The sequence below is a fragment of the Symphalangus syndactylus genome, chromosome 23, assembly GCF_028878055.3.
Source record: "Symphalangus syndactylus isolate Jambi chromosome 23, NHGRI_mSymSyn1-v2.1_pri, whole genome shotgun sequence".
NCBI lineage: Eukaryota > Metazoa > Chordata > Mammalia > Primates > Hylobatidae > Symphalangus > Symphalangus syndactylus.
The window spans coordinates 65,974,468-65,993,055 of record NC_072445.2 but is presented as its reverse complement, the minus strand read 5'-3'; the positions used below and the strand labels follow the sequence as shown (position 1 = coordinate 65,993,055).

The 18,588-nt window shown below is 44.8% G+C and overlaps 1 protein-coding gene across 3 annotated transcripts in view; it reads left to right on the top strand.

Annotated features, from left to right (window-relative positions):
• Nucleotides 1-18,588, top strand: part of CDYL (chromodomain Y like) — a 229,441-nt gene that overhangs the window by 166,654 nt on the left and 44,199 nt on the right. For all 3 annotated transcript variants that reach the window (XM_055263656.2, XM_055263661.2, XM_055263659.2), the window contains one exon: nucleotides 707-1,373. In XM_055263656.2, coding sequence (XP_055119631.1) covers nucleotides 707-1,373 — 667 coding nt within the window. The remainder of the gene's footprint in view (nucleotides 1-706; nucleotides 1,374-18,588) is intronic.

Sequence of the window (18,588 nt, the reverse complement as noted above, 5' to 3'; positions counted from 1 at the left end):
AACATGCTTACAAGGCAGGGTTGTGTGAACTGATAAACTTGATCCAGAATGTGTTGGTCATCCATTTCAACGATTAACAGCTTCTCCATTGAAAGATGTTAGTGTAAAATTAATTAAAACCAAGATCTGAAAATAACCTGATCGCTGTAGACTGTTTTATTACAATCAAATATGATGTTCTCTGTTGACCTTTTTAGTTTTAATTGAGTGCTTCTGAATGATACTTGTGATACAGATCATATGTTTCTTTGATGGCAGTTTCACACCACAGAAGGTTCTCTGCCCCTTGTAGCTCATTGCCGTCACCACTCCAGGCTGTTGCCTGGGTGCCTGCTGCGGGAACCCTGTGATGACCAGGCACAGCTGCAGATGCCTCGAGCTGCTCCAGCCATGAGTGTGGAAACCAACTCGGTGCTCAGGCTTCAACACAGCAATAGCAGAGAGCCGCTTTCAGTCACAAGAAACATAAGTCACCTAAAGCGTATCCACACGTTCTCAGCATACAAATTTAGCATCTTGTTTGACTTACTTTCAGGGAAATTGCCTACACCCCAAATGGCCTATTACTGTTTTATTGAGGTTGCAGAAGAGATCATTTTTATAATCTATCGTCGTTTTTGCTATTTTTGATATTTCCTAATGAAACTTGCACTTTTCCCCCCAAATTTTGATTTTTTTTAAACTATTTTTTTCCTTTTATAAACAGGTTGAAAGGATTGTTGACAAAAGGAAAAATAAAAAAGGGAAGACAGAGTATTTGGTTCGGTGGAAAGGCTACGACAGCGAGGACGACACTTGGGAGCCGGAGCAGCACCTGGTGAACTGTGAGGAATACATCCACGACTTCAACAGACGCCACACGGAGAAGCAGAAGGAGAGCACATTGACCAGAACAAACAGGACCTCTCCCAACAATGCTAGGAAACAAATCTCCAGATCCACCAACAGCAACTTTTCTAAGACCTCTCCTAAGGCACTCGTGATTGGGAAAGACCACGAATCCAAAAACAGCCAGCTGTTTGCTGCCAGCCAGAAGTTCAGGAAGAACACAGCTCCATCTCTCTCCAGCCGGAAGAACATGGACCTAGCGAAGTCAGGTATCAAGATCCTCGTGCCTAAGAGCCCCGTTAAGAGCAGGACCGCAGTGGACGGCTTTCAGAGCGACAGCCCCGAGAAACTGGACCCGGTCGAGCAGGGTCAGGAGGACACAGTGGCACCCGAAGTGGCAGCGGAAAAGCCGGTCGGAGCTTTATTGGGCCCCGGTGCCGAGAGGGCCAGGATGGGGAGCAGGCCCAGGATACACCCGCTAGTGCCTCAGGTGCCCGGCCCTGTGACTGCAGCCATGGCCACAGGCTTAGCCGTTAACGGGAAAGGTGAGTGTCTAGAGAGCTGCCTCGGGCTCCGTGGTGATCCCAGAGGGCGTGGGTCCTTCTTTAGAGATCAGGCCTTGAGCTATGGAGAGTCCGCGGATTCTCACGGCATCTGCTGGAGCCTTGCAGAGATTTTACCAGCTTCTCCTTTCTTCGCTTGAAGCCTTTGATATTTCTCTTAATTCGGCACTTGTTGTCTCTGTGTAATTCGCCATCCACAGACTGTGCTACCACACTGACTTGCTTTAAACAGTATCTCCCTCTAACTAGGTTATTAGGTAAGTTTTTATAGCAAGTTTCTGAAGCTGTCTACCGTTCTTCACCTCTTAAGTGCTGAGTCTTGTCTCGTGTTAAGCGTTTTTTTCTAAGCGTGGCCAGCATTGATACAGAAGTGCTGGTTCTTATTTTGCTCATCTGTTTGAATACCCAGGAATGCCTTTCAGTGGGAGCATGGCTAACCCAGTAGAGCCTTCGGGAGCCGGGCTCGCTTCTCTGTTGTGATCGGCAGTGCAGGTGCCATTGCTCCCCCTCGTCAGAGCCAAGTCTGCCTGGCGCCACTGGTGTCCTCTGTTTTACTCTCACACCCAGCCCCGCTCCTGGGTTCTGCAGCTGCCTTGGTTGTGCCATGACCTGTCCATCTCCCAGGACAGCACAACTGGGAGTTCACACGGGTGGCTTCCTTTTCCTCACTTGCCGTGCTGTGCCGGCCGCAGTTTTCTCTTACGAGTCCTCATGACTTCTCAGCTGCTGGAGCTTTCTAATAGGACTTCCTGCTTCCTGCCTTCTGACAGCTCCCATCCCTTTTCAGTCATTCTTGGACGAGGGTGGTGTCCACTGGTGCCCCCACCCCATTGCCTTCAGTAGCAGGTGTGCCCTGTGTATCTGCTACCCGGCCCTCCCCTGCCCTCTGGCTCCCTCTCTCTGTCAGCACCAGGGCCGCACGTCGTCCCCTCCTCTCCATCTGCTCAGGGGCGCCCCGCCACCTGGCCCTCTCCTCTCTCTCCTTTCTGAGTTGCAGTCTTAAGATTGTCTCTTTAGCTGGGTGTGGTGGCTCGCGCCTGTAGTCTCAACACTTTGGGAGGCTGAGGAGGGCAGACCACTTGATGTCAGGAGTTCAAGACCAGCCTGGCCAACATGGTGAAACCCCGTCTCTACGAAAAACACAAAAATTAGCCAGGTGCGGTGGCACGCACCTGTAATCCTGGCTACTCAGGAGGGTGAGGCACAAGAATCACTTGAACCCAGGAAGCAGAGGTTGCAGTGAGCCGAGATGGTGCCATTGCACTCCAGCCAGGGTGACAGAGTGAGACTCCATCTCCCAAAAAAAAAAAAATTGTCTCTTTACCTGTGTGTGTCTCCTGCAACCCAAGCTCAGTAGAATAATAGCAAACAAAATACAGTGGTGTTGGTTTGTTTGGGGAGCTACTTTCCTCTAAAGAGAAGTGTTCACTAAGACATTCTAACCATCCTGCTGTGGTGCATTCAACAGGTTTTCTCCTTGGCCCAGGCCCTTGTGTAGCAAAGAAGTGGAATATGAACTGAAATCTGGGGTTTCCCTTTGACAGGAAATTGCCATCTTGCCAGTGTTTTTCAGATACACGCTTGACCCAAACGGTGCCTTTTCCGGCTCCATTGGAGCTTATGAACTTGTTTGCAGGTTTGACTTCCTATGTTGTTGACCTCATGGATACAGTTTTCTCTTAGTTATGTGAGGAATCAGAGAAGTTCAGATGTAGAAGGGACTCACTTAATAGCACACTCTATTTTGCAGTTAGGGAAGTTGAGTCCAGAGAGAAGGTGATGTTCATGGAGAGAACTGAAGCCAGAAAGGGAACCAGAGCGTGTGCCTTAGTGCCTCCGTGGCATTCTTCCCAGCATTGCTTGTTGCCTCCTGGACAGATAAGCACCTCCGTCTTCATTGATGACTTGGGGGCCAGGCACGGTGCTGGACTGTAGTGCTACCAAAAAGGACTGACAATCTATAGCCCGTGGGCTTGGCCCTGCCCCACTCCTGGTTTTGTATGACCTGCAAGCTCAGAATGGATTTTACATTTCCTGATGTTTGGGAAAAAAAAAATCAAGAGGAATATTTACTCACGTGAAAATATAAGAAATTAAGATTTCTGTGTTCATACATAAAGTTTTATTGGAACACAGCTAACCATCCATTACTATGAATGAATGGAGCTATCCATTCATTTACTTCCACCACCAATCCCGGCTAATTTTTGTATTTTTAGTAGAGACAGGGTTTCACCATGTTGGCCAGGCTGGTCTCAAACTCCTGGCCTCAAGTGATCCACCTGACTTGGCCTTCCAAAATGCTGGATTACAGGCGTGAGCCACTGCATCTGACCTACTTGGCTCTTTACAGAGAGGACAGCTGATCTCTGCTCTTAGGAGGCCATAGATCTGTGAGCCCCCTTTTTTGTCCACAAAAGTTGTATGTGTATGTGTGTGTGTGTGTGTGTGTATATATATATATATATATACACATTTTTTGTTGTGGGAACCCTTGATTTTCAAAACTTTGCGCCAACAAGGTTAAGAGCTCTAGTCCTTAACCCGCACGTCCAGTTTTGGTTGGTGACCACCTCCAGTGCAGTCTTGCTAGTTCCCTCTCGTGTGTTAGTTCTTTCCAAATGAACTGCAGCCCTCACCAGATCCACATTCCGCTTTCACCACATGTGAAACAATTCGCAACAAGAACCTTCATTGCTTTATGTTTCTTATATAAGGAAGGTAATAGCTTCCATTTAAATGAGGATTTAGTGACTTCCTTTCTAAAAAAACATCCATCCACACGTGTGGCATTGGTTAAACCAAAAGGGATGTGTAAGCATAGAATCTTAAGTTATTTTACCGTGTTCTGTGGAGTTGGGAGGTTGGGGTGGGAATAACAGTATTTTTCCAGGGCCCTCACCATCATTTTTCTCCAAAGCTATGATCTCTGCCCCTCTCTCACTTCTGTCTGGGCCCTGGTCAGATCAGCCCTGACCCCTGTATACTGCTGAGAATATAATCTCTAGTTAGAAGAAAATAGAAGCCGTTAGGGAGCATTTTTAGGACAGTGGTGAATGACATCCCCTGCGGCGTTGATCTAAATCAGGCTTGCAGATTAACGAGGAGGAAGTCTTTCTGGAAGAAAAGCAACTGCAGAGCTGGCGGAGCCCCTGACAGCAGGTCTCCTGCGGATTCGGGAGGGTCAGTGCTGTCGCTGCCCTGGTCCCTGTGCAGAGAAGAGCTTTGTTATACTCTCTGCTAGAACGTGAGCCCCAAGAAAGCATTTTATTTTTCCTGACTAAATCAAACTGTGCCCAGAATGGCGCCTGCCGTGTAGTCGGTGCTCCGCAAGTACTTGTGGATGGAGCGATTCCAGTAGAATGGGTGCGCATGGAAGACGAGGGTTGTTGGAAGGAGTCATTTGTGGCCCAGATCTCTGGCTCAGAGAGGAGGGAAGGAGAGCAGGAGGGGAGAAATGCTATTGAAATAACAACATATATGGCCAGAAACACAGACATTCCAGAAAGCCCTCGTTGGCCCTCTGGCACATCCTTCCTGAATGAGGAGAAGCCGCGCTGAAGCTCTGTTAGGCTGTTGGTCCACACTCAGACACTTTTTAAGCCGTTGTTTGCTTTTACTTCCAGATTAATTTTAGAGCTACGTAAGGAAACTGATTTGTTTTTCTAAAACTAATTGAAGTAGATACTGGTGGAGTCATTGGGAAACGAACCATCCCCTATTCAAAACATTAATCTTGTACTGAAGGGATATTTTTGCCACCAAAACCACAGATATTTGAATATCTGTGAACCCAAAGAATGAATGTTTCTGGAGTATTTTCACACACACTTACTTATTTTTATAGAATAACCATATATGTGTTTGCTTCTTAATTACTTTAAGTATGGCACAAAGGCTTAAATGAATATATTATTTCACTCAGAAATGTGAGAAATTCTAAAATTTAGGTGATGCAGCTAGCTGTCTTCTTTCTCTTTATCAATGTTTAATGGTGATTTCTTGCTCTTTTAATTCCCTAATGAATTAATCCTATACCTTTCATGAGTTCAAACATATAATTCATTATCATTCCATAAGTATGAAATTTCAGAAAATGCAATTAGCAAACTTAAAACAAATAGGTGTAAACCTTATCAGTGTTGTGACGTAGGGTTGGCGTTTGGATTTCATATTGAAGCCAACAGACCTAGTAGGAAAATGACTGAGGAAGTAATACCTTAGCACACCTTGCATTTCATGAACATTTCAGCCAAAGGAAACTCCTAAGAGAAGGTGTTGAGGAAAACCTGGCTGCTTCTGAGGAGCTGGAGTGATTTCCTCTCAGTAAGAATATGAGTAGATGATCCATCTCCCTTTCCTCTGCGATTATCAGGGAAGCATAAGAGGCACAGCTGCCCTCTAGGAAGAGGCCCCAGGGCTTTCTAGGGCCTTTTATGATTTAGTCTCAGAAATTAGAACTTAACCCCAGTGAAGACTAAAAAATCAGGAGACCAGGCCAGGTGTGGTGGCTCACACCTGTAATCCCAGCGCTTTGGGAAGCTGAAGCTGGAGGTTGGCTTGAGGCCAGGAGTTTACATAGTAAGACCCCATCTTTATAAAAATAAAAACTATTCTCCTAGGTTTTGAAGGTGTTTTTTTGTTTGTTTGTTTGTTTGTTTTTAATTATCCAGGCTTGAGGCCAAGGCAGGCGGATCATGGAGGTCAGGAGATGCAGACCATCCTGGCTAACACGGTGAAACCCTGTCTCTACTAAAAATACAAAAAAATTAGCCGGGCATGGTGGCGGACGCCTGTAGTCCCAGCTACTAGGGAGGCTAAGGCAGGAAAAGGTGTGAACCCGGGAGGTGGAGGTTGCAGTGAGCTGAGATCGCGCCACTGCACTCCAGCCTGGGCAACAGAGCAAGGCTCTGTCTCCACCAAAAAAAAAAAAAAAAAAAAAAAAAAATTCAGGCATGGTGACTACATGCCACCTGTAGTCCCAGCTACTTAAGAGGCTGAGGTGGGAGGATTGCTTGAGCCCAGTAACTCAAGGCTACAGTGAGCTATGGTTGCACCACTGCACTCCAGCCTGTTCCACAGAGCAAGACCCTGTCTCAAAAAGAAAAAAAAAAAAGAAAAGGCAGCAGACCAGTGCCCAGAGGTAGCAGCTATTCCCTGGGGCCACAGCAGGAAACTTCCACTTGAAAAGAGAAGACATTTGAAGTCAAGTTACAGCAAACAGGCAATTAGAAGTGTGTTTGAGGGTTTGATCAAGAAAGATTTCAGTTTGAAACCCCACAAATGATTGACCTGTCCTGTATAGTGGGTCCATGCTAGAGGCTTCCACATGTGTTATCTTGCTTATTCTTTTCAAGAGCAAACCCACTTACACAAGGAAAGGGTCCAGAAGCTAAAAATCAAACGAGAAGAGTAGTCCTTTGAGACAAGCAGGTGCACAGCCTGCCTCCTTTCTAAACATTTAATAGGTATCCTCAGGCAGAATGATGTGATGCGCAGCAGCAGCTGGGTTCCTCAGTTCCTCAGAGTGAGCACAGTGGTCCTCAAACCTGCGTGTGCTTAAGAATTCTAGTGCAGAGTTTCAGGCACAGAGCCCATAGAGAAGATGCTCTTGTCCAGCTGGAGCCAGTCTGCTTACTCCCAGGAGTCTTTAAAAACATGCACACCATAATGATTTTATTTTAAAACTTAGTAAATGTGCATTATTTTCCAATCATTGATGTCGAACCAAGGCCCTTTCCAAGGGAGCGCTTGCGTTTGCCACTTGTTGGAAGAGCCAAGGACTTTTGAACATGGATTCATTGCTTGGAGCCCTGTCTTGTGTAAAGCATGCTCATAATGTATCACTTACTGTTACCACTTCGGATTTCTTCAAAGTAGAGCAAAACTTAGGTGTACTTAGAAATCTGAGTATAGCCCTAGCCTTTTTTGATTTTTCTCATTTTCTCACACCTGGTTTTGACAATAGTTTTTAGTCTAGAGCCTTTCCAAATCATTCAATGTAGTTTCCTTTGAAGCATCAGCTCCCCTTTTGTAATCATCTCCTGTTTTATGTAAAAATGAATTAAATATAACAAGTTCAGCTGGCCAAAAAAGGGTAAGAGGAAGGAGAGTGTTCCCTCTGTCCTCTTAGGTTTGTGGCTGGGGCCTGTGAATTACAGTGGTGAAAGACATATTAACAGGAGAAAAGGACATATACATTTAATTGGTGTTTTAAATTTTATGTGCCCAAGAGGTGTCCACACAAAAGAGGAAACCCCAAAGAAGTGGTTAGGCTTGAGAGCTTATATACCATTTTAACAAAGGGTGATACATTGTGGAGAAGTTCCTAGACAAAAGAAAGTGGGGTTTCTAGGCTTCTTGGGGGTGGTAAAATGTGGGGAGGTAGATATACGGGGAAACTAGTGGAAGACAAATGCTGTTTAGTAAGGTCTGTTGATACAGTCTTGGCCCAGTTTCATCTCTCTGGTAATGAGTTGTTTTCCTTTTCCTGGTACAGGAAAGTGGGAATACCTTTACAGATAGGAATTTAAGCCCTTTCAGGCAGAAATAGAGAGGGCAGAGTTCTTCTCAGTTGCTTCTCAGTTGCCTTTAGCTAAAAATAATCCGTATTCAAAAGTGGCATATTTTGGAATCGCATATTCTGATTCCCGTCAGAAGTTTAGGGAATGAACCCCTCCAGCTCTTTAGCAGCCATGTCCTGAGGGGAAGAGTCACGTGTGGGCTGTGTGGAGTCCAGTGAGCATCTCAGTCTGGATAGGGAACCAGGGTTTCTCAAGGAGTGTTTTCCTTCTTACTCTGAGAGTCCCTGCTGCAGACTTTGAGAGTTTTTTCCCTGCAAATGAAGTTTATTGATGTCACAGCTCCAGAAATGTTAACACACTTCCTGTTCTAAACAGAATATATAAATGTCATACATTTTTGCACAAGTAATTTAGAAGTACTTTGAGCAAAATATAAGAGTTCACTATTACCTCCCCCTCTTGAGTACCAGATTCCCCAGGGAGAACATCAGTAGTTTGATGTGTGTCATTTCTATCTTTCTATGAATTTATACTCTTTTATATGAGATCATACTACATAATTTGTTCTTAGCATTTGCTCTTTTCATTTAACATCATGTCTTGGAGAACTTTCTATTTTAAGACTCAAATGATTTCTTTTTATGTTTTAAACTTTATATAAATATGATTTCAAACTTATAAGTTGCAAGACCAGTACAAGAAATACCCATATAGTATCCCTTACCCAGAATCACCAATTGTTTACATTTTGCCTCATTTACTTTCCCTCTCCTCTTTCTCCCCCATGGAAGTATATACATACACATAAGCATATACATTTTTTTCCTATTTGAGGATACATTTTATACTATTTGAGAGTTAGTTGGCAACTTGCTATTGTAAATGATAAAACACAAGGCCTGTAATTGATTTAAAATTTTAATAGATGTTGCCAAATTGCTCTCTAAAAAAGCTGAAAAGATTGTGAGTACATATTTACCTATTCTTAACCAACATTTTAATCTATTTTTCAGTGTCTGGCAGATGAGAAAATGCTCTCTCATTGTTTTAATTTTAAAACAGGAAAACTGTTTTTGCAGGTTAATTGACTGTTTGTATTCATTCTTCTAATTCCATATACGTGTATATATATATATATATATATACACACACATATATACATGTATATATAGATACATATGTGTATATATACACATATATACATATATAGATATATAGATAGATGATAGATAGATAGATAGATAGATACATATGTATATATATAACTTGCCTGTTTTTCTTTTGGGTGGTTTAACTTCCAAAATGTGAACATTTCGTGAATGTACCTGTCCTTGCCCAGGGACTACACTGATCTTCTCTGCATGTTTGAGCTGTGGCGTTCATGCTTGTAAAGGGAGTGCCTCAAAAGAGGTCCATGATTCAGGGTCCTCCCCACCCCACTCAGGGGTGAGGTAGGACTATCTAGGCCCTGCCTTAAGGGGCTAGAAAACTTCTAATTAATTTGCATTAATTTTATGGTTCCTGCTCAGTTTTGAATATACCTAAGTATATTTCATTACTTTGGGCTTATATGAAGTACAATGTAAAAGAAATTTAGATTTCTTAGGTCAGATGACATAAAAGGAATATTTCTAACTGTAGTTCTTGCTCCTTTTGAACTTTAACTGATACAAGGACAAAGGGGGGGGGAAATTACATTTTCAGATTGAATTTGCTCTTGTTGCTGCATGTGCTACTAGGAATTGAGCCCTGTTACAAATCCCCCTTGTCTCCTCTGTTCCTGTTAGCATTGTTTTTGCTGCAGCCAGGTACTGGCCTTCTGGAATATTCCTCCAATGGCATGCTGTTCCTTAAGGTTGAGAGCAGCTATATATACACAGGGTACAGGCTCTCTAACCTCTTCTGAGCATGCTATTCTGGTGCCTTTGTTCTGTCTTAAGTTCCTCCAACGTTCGTCTTCCTCTTCCAGAGAATCCTTGTTTTACAGAAGAGGCCGCTTGTGAAAGAGTGATTTGATCAAACCACTAGCAGAATTGGCGGGAAAGTAGACTCTACGTTAGAACCTACTCCTGACTTCCATTTAGTTCTTTGTACTGTGTCACACTGATAAGTGAAGTTTTTATAAGCGTAATTGATTTTATTAAGTACACAGTATTACTCAAGACTTTCGCTTCTGTCTCAAGTGAGTGAAACTGAACCCACAGTGACTTAAACATACAAGCAAATGAAATGGCATCTGTTGGCTCATGGAACCGAAATCCAGGCACAGCTGGATCTGTGGCCTGAAGTTACCATCATTCTCATACCCCACCCATCCCCAGCCTCCACTTGCTTCAGTCAGGCCAGTCCTTCCCGCATGGAAGCAAGGTGCCCCCGCAGCTCTGGGCTGCCACTCTGACCTCTCAGCTGACCAGACAGAAAAGGGGCTTCTCTTCCTCCTATGTTTCAAGGGGTGAGGTCAACTTCATCTAAACTCTGTAACCTAGAAGGAAGGGGATGAGAGGATACCCCAAGGGAAAGCCAGGGCTAGTAACAATAGAAATGGCAATAGAGGCCGGGTGCAGTGGCTCACACCTGTAATCCCAGCACTTTGGGAGGCCAAGGTGAGCAGATCAACTGAAGTCTAGAGTTTGAGACCAGCCTGACCAACGTGGAAAAACCCTGTCTCTACTAAAAAAAAAAAAAAAAAATACAAAATTAGCCAGGCGTGGTGGCACATGCCTGTAAACCCAGGTACTCGGGAGGCCGAGGCAGGAGAATCACTTGAACCCAGGAGGCAGAGGTTGCGGTGAGCCAAGATCGCACCATTGCACTCCAGTCTGGGCAACAAGAGTGAAACTCCGTCTCAAAAAAAAAAACGGCAATAGGTACTGAGCGGGCCTGGACAATCATACGTTGAATTAATGTCATGTTCCAGCGTTTGGGTGGTCGTCTGAAACAGTACACAGTCACCCTCCCAGTACAGCTGTGCCCAAGATGCTGCTCACCAGGAGACTGAGCCGTGCCCAGCTCTGCGCTTTGTCCTTTTCAATAGGTGTTCTTCCTCCTTTTCTAGTCCTATCTTTGGGAGCTAGGCACTGCATTTATCTCCTTTCTAGTTTGATATCTCACCTTTTACACATCAGTCACATTAATTACACAAACGGACTGTTTATGAGGATCCCCTTGAAGGAGGGTGCCAGGGAGTCCGATTCGCCAAGGCTCTTTTGCCTTGGGTGGGGAAGGCTTAACTAAAGTGGCTTGAGTACTTAGATTGGATGGATGGGAGCCAATTCCCTAGAAGAGTCTGAAAAAATAAAATTGGATGTTTTTAAAATATCCAGGCAAAGATCCAGAGTAGATGGACGAATTCATTTAAACTTGAAATGGTAGAATGGAAAAGTGTTGTGCAGATATTTTAATGGTCTTAAGAATCTCCTACATTGCCTAGTCCAGTTGTTTACACACATTAGGGGCTTCATTAACATTTGCGTGTACATGAGTGAGTTGTTGGAGGAATTTTTATCCCTTCTGCTTCCATTATTAGTGTTTGTCTTTTAAAAAGAAGAGTAAAAAGAATGGTTTGTCAGGGTAGTCGGGACAAATTACAAAGGCACCAAGAGGCACTCCTACACTCCTGCTGCCCTGAGCACTTAGGGGACCTCCTCCAAATCAGACGAGTCAGCAGGCCTGTGCTCCTGCGCCACGTCCCTGCTGTACGTGCACATGTCCTTTTAAGTGAGGTTAATATATGCCTCTTCACAGCTGCATCCCAGTGCTCAAGGGAACTTCTTGAGAGGAGGAACCAAGACATTTCGTCCTAGTTTTTCTACTACCTGCCACATGGTAGGCGGCCACTAAACTGTGGAGTGGATGAAAGCGTTTTCTTCTTTGATGGTTCATCTTAAATGTCTTTTGATAATTAGCATTCTATTGAAAATTATGTTGTTTTATCTGAGCAAAATCTACTTAAAGGGTTCATTCACCTTCAACAAGTGAAGTAATGAAAGAACCCACACGATGCCCGCAGCGGCTTGCCAGGGCTTGGGTGCTGGAGGGAGGAGGCAGCTTCTGTGTCCGTTCTCACCAGCAGTCTCTGGCCCCAGTGGAGGCCTGGGCTCACCTCCCCTCTCGCATTTTGGGTGCTCGGCCCCTGCAGTCGGAGTCTGCTGTACTTGATTCATGTTCCTTGGTGTCCGCACAGTTGCTGGCTCCTGAGTGTCTTCCATGGCTTCTGAGTTCCTGAGAGATTTTCCTCGGGTTTGGAGGCATCTCTTTAAGGCTTGCTTGTAGTTTCGGATTCATTCTACGTCCCATGCCATACACCCGTCAGCCCTCTGCCTGGGAGAGTTTCTGGAAGCTCCATGCCTCTTCATAGGCGTGTTAAACATGTACCACACGGCAGGCAGGTGTGACTGGAGCTTGGCAGTGCAGAACCCCTGACTTCCAGGAGCTCAGAGCCTGGCAGAATGGAGATTCAAGAAAGAGCCCTCGTTTCTGATGATAGGGTCTGTTTGAAAAGCATTGTGGTTGACAGAGCCATGCCACGCTGTCTGCAGACCAGAGGCCGGGCCCCTCGCAGTGTTGAAAGTTCAGCCCTGCGGTTGTGGGTAGCATTCCCTAAGGCAAGAGCAGATGCCAGACTATTGTTCAGGAGATTATACTAAACTGATGCTTGTACAGCCCTGCTTCTCATGGAGTGATGACACCGAATGAGATAAACTGTCTCTTTTTAAAAAGTAGTTACCCTGATGTAGTGAATACCCATCTCCTCCAGTGATAAACGGACCTGGATGTGATTGGCCCTCAGTCTAGGATCATAAATGGCATCTGCCAAGGCATTCTTAATAGGAAATACTGAGAAAACATTTTAAAGCTTACCTCCAAAGTATTTGTTACTCCAGGTTATTTTCTGGACGATGTGTTTGCTCTCCCAAGCAAGTGGATTTGATGCTCAATTCTTCCATTCACCGCACCCCTCCCTGCCCTGGCTTTTGGGAAGATAACATTTCACAATCAGGTTTATTTATGATAACATCTGGCCTGTCCTCCCTACTTTATTATTTAAGACTTGTTTGTGCTTAAAAAGAACTTTTTTAATGGGAACATACTAGGTTCTCAAATATACTTTCAGCCCAATTACCTCAGTCGTGGTCATCTCTAATTTCTGTCTGCAGTTTAAGTTCTTATTTATGTCTGTGCAGCAAGGAGAGGGAGCGTGTTCCCAGGAGAAAAGCTGTAAATGGCTTTGGGCCTCATCGTACAGCTACAGGTTGTACTTAGGACCCGTGTTAGCCACTTAGACTACAGCTGTGCACTGTGTCCCCCTCATCCCCCACCCCAACCCCCAGCTGAGAAATAATTGTCACAGAGTCCATGCACTGAAATGGAGACGTTTAATCACTAGAAGACCTCCAAGGTGCCTGTGTGATCGGCCGCCTCCGTGTGAGCTGCTGATCTCAGAGACAGCATTAGGACGGCGACCACTGCCCCAGACAGCCCAGTGCTCTACTCCCAGTGTGATCTGAACTGTTGAAGTCAGAGGAGTCCACGGTGGATAAACAAAGCCAGCCCAGTAGTAACATGGCTGTCACAGTGACCGTGTGTCCGTCTTACTGAACCTGGGTTTATGTGACTAGGATGCTGACACAAGTGAGTTTGCGCATGGCTTGCTGTTCTCTTCAACCCTCTCCAGACTGAATAGGAATGTTAAACCCACTCAGGAATTCTCGTTGGTCTAAAGGACTGTGTTCATTGGTCTTTGACACTCTGTCAACCAACTTACCGGGGTTGACCTGAGCCTTCAGACACGATGTGCCTGTGGGTGCCTGCCTCTCCTCCCACGAGACAGACCTGAACTGTCTCCTCAGCTGCTCAGCTGATTGTGAGAAATGTATTCTGTGACAAAGGCAGGCCACATTTCAGCGCTTTTTCTGAAGTGGCATGCTTAATTCCGCAGGGGCAGTGGGGGGATATTTAGAAGCAGTCGGCGGGAGAAGAGGAACTGCTGAGTTTGAAGTAATGAAAGGGGAAATCAGTCATAAAATTCATGTTTGAGAATTACATCAGTGAAGCCGTTGACTGCCTGGGTCAGAGCCGAAGGGCCATCTTTGGTGGCTGGGAGCCACTCGCCCCCAGCACTGGCTTTCTGCATGCTGCACGCCTCTTATGTCAAGTCTTTGCCTCCATTTTCGTAGGACCTCTTCTTTTTCATTTTTTTAGTTTTATTTGTTCCTCTTTTTATTTTATTATTTTTTATTTGTTTAAATGTATGGGGTACAAGTGCACATTTGTAACATGCATAGATTGCATAGGGATCAAGTCAGGGCTTTTAGGGACTCCCTCACCCACATAAACATACATTTCACCAATTGAGTAATTTCTTATCATAGGACCGTTCTACTGTCAACAGTAATTGTTGTGGGAATTGTTTCTACAGTGATTTAAGCCTTGAAAGAAGTAACTTCCTCCTAGTAAAATTGTAAAATCAAATGGTAAGATGACGTGGTCTCTAAGGAGGAGTGTCTACAGCTTTATTACTACACTGGTAATGGTGAGAGGGTTGTGCATTTTATCTGGTGAGAGAAACTCTGCCTCTCCCGTGGTCGGGTGATGTGACTTTTATTGAATGGAAAACGGGACAGAGATTATTTTTCATCTTGCTAATGTAGTTTTAAATTATGTATTCCATGTTCACATTGTAATTGTAGCATTTTCTTGCATGACACTTTCAGCAAAGTTTGGTAGCTGTTTCCCATACTTGGCATTACCTCTAAAGGTGAAATAACATAAGAATTGTGTAGGAATACAATGGGAGCATAACGTGAGCATTATCAACTAGGTGAGTGCGGAAGATCACGCTGTTTAATTGCTGGATTGCCAGCTTCTGACCGTCCTCTGGGAGTGCGACTGCCTCTTTGTGTCTGCCTCATGACAATACAAGCGTGAAGGCCACAGGAGAAAAAGAACAGGACCGCACAGCCCAGACCGGCCTTGGAAGGCATGACATTGCGTACAGAGTGTATCGGTTGCTTCTGATTTCCGTGATTTGAACCACTCTTTTATTATGGACTTCAAAGGGAAAGTGAGCATAAGTTTAACTTCTGTGCTTTGGTTTTTCAGATAAATCTTATCTGATGGGACAAAAGTTCTAAAACTATGGCAGCTATCAAAATTGTCACAGCTTTATAACAACAAACCAAGAGGAAGAGTGGTGTAAAAATAGACTGAGTCTGAGTTTTGGTTTGGTTTAGTTTTATTTGGGGGAGAAGGAGGTTGCCCTAGTAAAATTTCTGCTTGCAGAGTCTTCCACATGCCATTTTTTCTGTTAATATGTTCTCGATAAGTGGTCTAAACTAAATTTATTGTGTTATATTAATCACTGTTTACAGAAATTCGCCATTTAGGAATGTATATTGTGCAATCTAATGTGTGCATTTCCCAGTTTTCACAAGGGGTTTTCTCATATGCATGTAATAAGCAGTTCCACACTGGGTTTTCTTGATTATATAGTCTGTGTAATGCTGTGACATCCTGGGGTGGCACTTCGCCACAATCTTCAGAGTTGCACATTACTGTGTAACATTAGAAACTGCTGCTACTCCAAGCTCGAGTCAGGGGTGCACCCCAAGAGCTGGATCACTGTAGGGCCAGTGGGTTACCAGATTGTCCTCCTACAGAAAGGGGAGATGGGGGGGGGGGAACAGACCACCCCGCTGCAGTTTTAGCCTGCATTTTCATGATTTATGGAAGGATTGGAAGAAAAGCTGACTGTCAGAGTTTTGCTCTAATACAGGTTTTTTGTGAGTTTTTGTTTGTTTGTTTTCTTTTTTTCTGAGACAGGGTCTGGCTCCGTCTCATCCAGGCTGGAGTACATACAGTGGCTGGTGCCGTCTCGGCTCACTGCAGTCTCCCCCTCCCAGGCTCAGGTGATCCACCTCAGCTTTCCAAGTAGCCAGGACTGCAGGCGTGCACCATCACACCCCGCTAATTTTTGTATTTTTTGTAGAGATGGGGTTTTGTCCAGGCTAGTCTTGAACTCCTGAGCTCAAGCAATCTTCCAGCATCAGCCTCCCAAAGTGCCTGTGATAGGCATGAGCCACCATGTCCAGCCTCTAATACAGTTTTTAAGTATTCTTGGATGCTCAAAACTGATCACAAAACTGGATTTTAAAATTACTCTATAGTTTTTGTTACTGTATTTATAAAACTTAGCACATTGTGGCTTTTAGGTTTCTGTTATGGTGAGGTCAGCTTCCTTTCTTGGATTTTGAGTAGCTTTTGCCCTCCTCTAGAACATGATGTGTTCAGTTAGATGCTCTCCTTTGATCCCTTGCTCTTCAGCACGTCCTAAACGTCTCTGTTAGAGGAAACCATCAGTTCCACAATTTGGCCCCCCTTGAGCACCGTGTTCTCTACCACCCCACTTGGTGCCCATAAGGAAAGAGACACATAAAAGCTCCTCCTTGCTGTCAGGGGGCTCATGGGCTGTCATTTCTCAGTGTACTTAGTGTGGACCCCTGAAATGCCAAACACATGGAAAATTCTAGCACCCTAGTTAGAGGAACACTGCATTACAAGTTCTTGTTTCTCAGCCCTGGCGGCTTTGTAAGTACCCAGGCATTCCCTTGCAGAGATGGGCGTGATCCCTCAGTGATTGTCCTGGGAGCCACTCAGAACCATAGCTATGGGTGATCCTTGGCAGCACCTGGTGAACCTGATGGGAAGGGGTCCGGAACCGGGCAGGCCATCCAGGCCTTGTAGATGATCAGAGGGTGCGAGCACAGGATTTAGGCATTGGTGTTTCGTAGATGGATAGGTGGTATGTCCTTGGGCCCTACTTTGAGAAACACTGATCTGGACTGAAGCTAGATGTTTGTTTTAGAAATTTGCTTAAGGAAGTATCTAATTTCGCTGTAGTTTGCTCAGCCTTTAGCTTTGCAGATTAAGCTAGCTACTTATTGAAAATACCTCCTCAGAACCCTCTCCCCACCCCCCACAGGCAGCCTATATCCTTGGCTCTCCAAGCTTCCAGGGTCTGTTTTTCAAGCATAAATGCTTCTACTTTTAAATACTATTTACAAGATCGTGCCTGACCTCTGAGCTTACGTCTCTCTTTTCCCATTTTCTCCGCCTCCATCCTGCAGAAATGGAACTTTAAATTCTGATCCAGGACAACCAGTAGCCCACAGGCAGTCCTTTAACATCCTGACCCGCTGTGCATCCTCCACCCTGCAGCTTCTTACATCCCCAGGTGGAAATGCTGTGCCCCTTAATCCATACTGTGGCACTTCCTCACTGGAGATCACCTCTCCTGTGCATGGTCACATTCTGCCTGTCTGATCACCTCTCCTGCGCATGGTCACATTCTGCCTGTCTGTTGAGAGGCTCCATTCATTCGCTGCGTTCTGCTTACTGGTTAAGCCACAAAAGGTTCTATGCTTAGATTAGACATGGGATTTAAAAGTTTCCATGCTCATGTACAGAAATGTACAAAGTATGCATGAGCACCTGGTCACAGTCATAGACACACCGTGCCTTGGGGGGCCCCAGATCATAAGATGGTGTTCTCTGTATTTCACCTGACACCTTTGGTTTTGTTGCTCTGTGAGAATGAGAGCAGTCTTTTAAAGGAACTCATCCAGAAAGAAAGGAGAAGCAAGTATATTGGAGAGAAGATACATTTATCATGTCATTACTAAGCCCTGTATTAAACATATTGTAAACACTAGGGTAATTACTGACTCCCTCCATGTGAGGAATCAGGGAAGGGCTGCTGTGTCCAGGCTTTCCGGTGTCCGTAAGTGCTACCTCCAGCTATTCAGTAGCTCCAGCTAAAAGCCATGCCCTCCCTTCTCCTGCATCCTTATTATCCACTCTGCCGCTCACCATTGCCACCACGTTGTCCAAGCAATTGACATCTGTCTTTATTGCCTTTTTCCAATCCATTTCTCACACACCAGGAAGATTTTTTATAGATGTAAGTCATATATTACTGCCCTGCTTGAGGGTGTGTCTTCTCTTTCTGGTGTACTTGAGATAAAATTCATACTTTTTTTTTTTTTTTGAGACGTAGTCTCCCTCTGTTGCCCAGGCTGGAGTGCAGTAGCGCCATCTCAGCTTGCTGCAAGCTCCGCCTCCCGTCTTCACGCCATTCTCCTGCCTCAGCCTCCTGATTTACCTGGGACTACAGGCTCCCGCCACCATGCCTGGCTTTTTTTTTTTTTTATTTTTAGTAGAGACAGGGTTTCACTGTGTTAGCCAGGATGATCTCGATCTCCTGACTTCGTGATCTACCTGTCTCGGCCTCCCAAAGTGCTGGGATTACAGGCATGAGCCACTGCACCTGGCCAAATTTCATACTTCTTACTGTGGCCTACAGGACCCTTCGGGGCTGACCCTTCATTGCTTACTCTGCTTCCAATACACTAGGCTGCCTTCACTTTCTGGAATTGGCCAATTTCTTTCCTCCTGGTTTTGCACATGTATTCATATATATACATATACACACATACTTTTTTTGTTTTGTTTTGATCTGGTTGACCTCTTATCCTTCTGGCCTCAGCACAGATGGCACCTCCTGGGAGAAGACTCCCTGATCTTCCCCCTCCATCTAAAACGTAGCACTCAGCCACGGTTCTAGTTGCATGCTTAATGTGTTTGTTTCTTTGCCTAAGCTAAGCTGCAGGAAGTTA